This window comes from Triticum dicoccoides, chromosome 4B, assembly GCF_002162155.2.
Source record: "Triticum dicoccoides isolate Atlit2015 ecotype Zavitan chromosome 4B, WEW_v2.0, whole genome shotgun sequence".
NCBI lineage: Eukaryota > Viridiplantae > Streptophyta > Magnoliopsida > Poales > Poaceae > Triticum > Triticum dicoccoides.
Genome location: NC_041387.1, coordinates 568989790 through 568994726, shown reverse-complemented (window position 1 = coordinate 568994726; position 4937 = coordinate 568989790). Strand labels below are relative to the sequence as shown.

At 51.1% G+C, this 4937-nt stretch overlaps 1 protein-coding gene across 1 annotated transcript; it reads left to right on the top strand.

Moving 5' to 3' along the window:
• The first annotated feature begins 648 nt into the window (after window positions 1-648).
• Window positions 649-4714, top strand: LOC119291483 (type I inositol polyphosphate 5-phosphatase 4-like). Its single transcript, XM_037570242.1, has 11 exons — window positions 649-1184; window positions 1272-1543; window positions 1644-1748; window positions 1838-2347; window positions 2472-2607; window positions 2737-2927; window positions 3023-3131; window positions 3386-3534; window positions 3613-3919; window positions 3997-4213; window positions 4297-4714. Exons 1-9 carry the CDS (start codon window positions 1149-1151, stop codon window positions 3857-3859), a joined length of 1755 nt encoding a protein of 584 aa, XP_037426139.1. The 5' UTR covers window positions 649-1148; the 3' UTR covers window positions 3860-3919; window positions 3997-4213; window positions 4297-4714.
• Window positions 4715-4937: the final 223 nt, after the last annotated feature.

Below are 4937 nucleotides of genomic sequence, written 5' to 3'. Positions count from 1 at the left end.
AGGAGTTTAGCACACTGTTCCAAACAACGTAGAGCACCCGTATTCATTTTTTTTCAGCAGACCTGCCTCCATAACTCAGTGAATAAACCAGCAGAACATGTGTAATCAAAGTTTGAAATCCATTTGAAATGAATCTTAGGCTCTGTTTGTTTCAGCTTTAGGACCGCCTTCAGCTTTGCCAGTGAAACTGAATCTGGATTCGGGCCATTTCCAATGCACGTCACGTCAAGGTGTACTTCGGTGGCAAGCTGATCCATGGGTGATTCGGAGCCAACTGAAGGGCCTTCGTTTGAAATCCCAAGTTTTTCCTTCCAAATTTGAGCAGCCGCTGCACCAATCTCCCTCTCTGTCTCCGAAATGGAAGTCCTCTCTCTCACACACAGAGTCACATGCTTAAGTACTGGCATGGCAGCAGTAACACTTTCCCCTCGAAGGGGCATTGCTTGGTATGCATGGTTTGCCCCTCTACCACTGCCCTCCTTGGGTCTTGCTAGGGTAGCGAGCAAAAGCAGAGAGAGAGAGGGAGAGAGAGAGAGAGAGAGAGAGACTGACCATCCTAAGATTCCTCTGCGAGCGCTTTATTCCCTTCCACCCTCGCACGTATTTGAGCCAAGCTCGCTCACTCACACACAACACAACACAACGGCTCAAGTTTTTCTCTTTCATTCAAGATTCACTCCTCTTGCCCTCTTCCTCCTCAGATAAGCTGTGTGGTAGGCTACTGGCTACTAGTAGGAGAGGAGTAGGATCGTATTTGGTTCTTCTTCTCCCTTTGCTTGGGAAGCCGGTAAGCTAGCCACGGCATCAGTGTTGCCAGCCAGCCAGCCAGCCCCTCCCCTGCCCGTCCTCACTCGCACTCGCAGAGAGAAGAGAAGAGAAGAGAGGAGAGAATCCACATTTTGTTCTCATCCTCATCAATCCTCTATCTCTCTTTCCTTTCCATCAAATCACAATCTTTGTTTATAGAGTGTATGTAGCCCAACAGTGGCCGCATTGTCTCTACTCCCTCCCTCTTCTTCCTTCCTTCCTTGGCCCCCTCCCAACTCGCTCCCGAGCAACCTGCAGGCTGCAGCTTCGACCCTGGGCTGCTCGCTGCATGAGCGCTGTGCTCCCCTGAGCTGAGCCTGCGCTGAGCAAGGAAAGGAACAATGAGAGATGGCTGCAACACCACCAAGAAGAGCAAGGTACCACCCTCCCATTCCTCTGTCTTCTTCCTCCTGGTTCCTCTGTTTCCTTGTGCCTGAATGCGGTTCGGTTGCTGTGGCTTGTAGCTGTCGTGGTCCAAGAGCTTGGTGCGGAAGTGGTTCAACATCAGGAGCAAGGCCCACGACTTCCACGCCGACGACGCCGCCGCCGCAACGGGGAGGAGAGGCGGCGGCGGCGACGATGAGGAGTGGAGGGGCAGCAGCTTCGCCAGGAACGAGCCGACCAGCGCCGCCAAGAAGAGCCGGACGGAGCGGCCGTCCAGGAGGAGCCGCGAGCACTCGAGGCGGGGCAAGATCGACCTCGACGCCGCCGAGGCCACCGTCACCATGGACTACAGGTTGCTCCGCCGCCCCTGCATTCGCATTATATAATCTATCTTCGTCTCCACTCTCCTGTCCTCTGTGGTCTTGCGTTAATTAAAAAGAAACTGCCTGCAGGATCTTTGTTGCTACGTGGAATGTGGGCGGCCGATCCCCTCCCGGCGGCATGGGGCTCGAGGACTGGCTCCACGCCGCGCCGCCCGCCGACATCTACGTCCTCGGGTAGGTGTCTCCGGGTTTACCCGTGCCGGATTTCGCAATGCTGCAGGTTGGGCTGACAATTTCGATGCCGCCGTGATGTTCGTCCAAAGGTTCCAAGAGATCGTGCCGCTGAACGCCGGGAACGTGCTGGGCACGGAGGACAACGGGCCGGCGAGGAAGTGGGTGTCGCTGATCAGGAGGACGCTGAACGACCTGCCGGGCGCCAGCAGCGGCAGCGGCAACGGGAGCTTCCGGACGCCGTCGCCGGCGCCGCCGGACCCGGTGGCGGAGGCGGACGACGACTTCGAGGGGGCGAGGCATCAGACCAACAACGCGGCCTTCTTCCACCGCCGGTCCTTCCACAGCCGGAGCCTGCGGATGGAGGGCGACGCCCTGGCGCCGCAGCCCAGGCTGGAACGCCGGTACAGCGTCTGTGACCGCGCGATCTACGGCTCCCGCCGGCCCAGCGACTACGAGGCGCACTGCCGGTGGGGCGGGTCGTCGGACGATGACAACAACACCGGGGAGTCGCCCAGCACGGTGTACTCGCCCATGTCGTACGGCTACGGCCACGCGCCGTCCTTGGACGACGGCCATAGGCCAGCTTCTGGTCACACTAGGTACGCTTCAGGTTCCATACCATGTACTCTGTCAACACATGCTATTTTTAATGGAGCCAAAGTACATTATGGTCTAATAAATAGACGTGGTGAGTAATCTGTGCTGCAATCTGTTGTTTTTCAGATATTGCCTGGTTGCAAGCAAGCAAATGGTGGGATTGTTTCTGATGATTTGGGCTCGGAAGGACATTAGGGATGACATCCGAAATCTCAAGGTTTCTTGTGTTGGCAGAGGATTGATGGGCTACCTTGGGAACAAGGTTGGTCACTGTTCGAATGATGTGTTTATCATGATTTTTGCAATGCTCTACATTGTATGAGTTGATCACAAACAAGAGGCATTGTTAGCTTAGATATAGTATTCAACCGGCAAAGGATTTGTTTTCCAGGGTTCGATTTCGATTAGCATGACATTGCACCAAACAAGCTTCTGCTTCGTCTGCAGCCACCTGACATCGGGGCAGAAGGAAGGCGATGAAATGCGGCGGAACTCAGATGTGCTTGAGATCCTCAGGAAGACCAGGTTCCCAATGGTTTACGGGCAGTATGAGCGCTCACCGGAAACTATCTTAGAGCATGAGTAAGCAAGCACAGAACCTTAGAATTGTCCCCTAAAGCTTGTTTTCATGTGCATTTGGTGCAATATTGGGGCCCTTAACGCGCCTTTTCTTTCAGTCGAATCATCTGGCTCGGGGACCTAAATTACCGAATCGCACTTTCGTATCGGTCAGTGAAGGCCCTGGTGGAGATGCGCAATTGGAAAGCATTGCTGGAGAAAGATCAGGTGAGAGCTTGCAAACCTTCTTGATCACAATTTGTGTATGTGTGGTGTGTACCGTTGGGATCCCTGGAAAGCTGTAAAATTGTTATGTCACAGGCAATCAGTGCTTTTGTCTTGTCATTGTTTCACTTTAACATGTTGCAACATTACTAATAGGTCGGCAAAAGCCGAGGAGCTCTTGTTGTTCTCATTATGAAAATGATTACCAGACATTGTAGTAGTATGATCTCATTGACATGTCAACTTGACACTTTCAGCTAAGGATTGAACAAAGAGGCGGGCGGGTGTTTGCCGGGTGGAACGAGGGGAGGATATACTTCCCGCCGACATACAAATACTCGACCAATTCCGACAAGTATGCTGGGGAGGACATGAACCAGAAGGAAAAGAGGAGAACTCCTGCATGGTACATTATTACACTAATGTGCCGGATATTTGCCAGATTTTGTACAGTTTAAGTAAACTTGGTGATCTTGTTGTGCAGGTGCGATCGCATTTTGTGGTATGGAAGGGGCCTGGGTCAACTATCATACGTTCGAGGCGAATCTCGTTTCTCAGATCATAGGCCAGTCTACAGCGTATTCAGTGCAGAGGTGGAGTCGATCAACCACAGCCGAATTCAAAAAATGAGTTGTTCAAGCTCGCAGTTGGACATCGGAGAGCTACTGCCCTACTCTTACGGATACACCGACATCAACCCGTATGGCTACACCGACCTAAATTTCTACTGAAAGGGTCCATGATCTTTGGGAAAACACCCAGTGTTCAGTCATGCAACTAGTGATGACAAGGTAGGGTTTGGAGGGTGGTTTGAGTTAGCAGTTAAATGTATGTTCTTCACAGATACTAATACTCTTTCCTATGTCAGGCTGGCGAGAACGGGGCAATTGGACATAAATGCAAGCTTCTGAATTTCTGATAAATCGGTGAACGCCATTCGTATGTCTTGATCAATATTAGTTTGCTAAGCACAAAGAGCTGATTGTATTTGTCACGATCAGAGTCTTGCACATTGGATACTTTCAGAGAATCAGCAAGTGCTTGGCTAGTTTCACAGGATTCAAATAATTCAGTACAGGATACAGGTATGCTCCGGTTGATTTACAGTTTTTATGGTGAACAATACGTCCAATGAACTACTGATCCTAACCAGTCCTCTGTTTTGCAGGTGAGGACGGCGTTCTCCGAATCCCACACAAGATACTCTAAAGACTGCAAGCCAGTGACCACAAAGATTCAAATTATTTCATTTCACTGAATTCAAACTTCAAAGATAGCACTAACAAGGAACCCAGATGACGCACCGAGATGGTCTGTTTCCATATGAGACAGTACGACGATCCAATCATATGTCCAGGAGACCATGGCCGGCCACCCCAGCAAAGATAGATACTGCTACTGATGGCATCGAAAATCGTGCACCAGATTATTTCCTCCCCTTCTTCATATCTGCACATTGTATAGCAACATTGTTGATCCTCTCTCTCTCTCTCTCTCTCTCTCTCTCTCTCTCTCTTGATTCTCTCTCTCCCCCCCTGTTTCAGACAGCAGCAACAAGCAGTAGCAGTAGTCCTTTGCACAGTCTACACTTCTCTGCGTGCAGTTTATAAAAGCTTGGGGAAGAAAGAAAAGAAAGAAAGAGAGGGGGCCATGAATGAATGCCTGCATTGCTCCTCCTCATACTATCATCTATCTCATCTCCTCTCCTCTCCATGGATGGATGGGAAAGGGGCGCAGCGCATAGATAGGGAGGGGCCATGGCCATCATTGTTCACGCTCTGCTTCACGAGCAATGTCTGAATCAGCTGA

Bases quoted from the DNA above. Each gene is read 5' to 3' on its own strand.
- LOC119291483 (XM_037570242.1), top strand. From the start codon at position 1,149: ATGAGAGATGGCTGCAACACCACCAAGAAGAGCAAG. The intron at 1,185-1,271 runs GTACCACCCTCC...TGTGGCTTGTAG, and splicing joins ACACCACCAAGAAGAGCAAG to CTGTCGTGGTCCAAGAGCTT. The intron at 2,608-2,736 runs GTTGGTCACTGT...TTTGTTTTCCAG, and splicing joins TGGGCTACCTTGGGAACAAG to GGTTCGATTTCGATTAGCAT.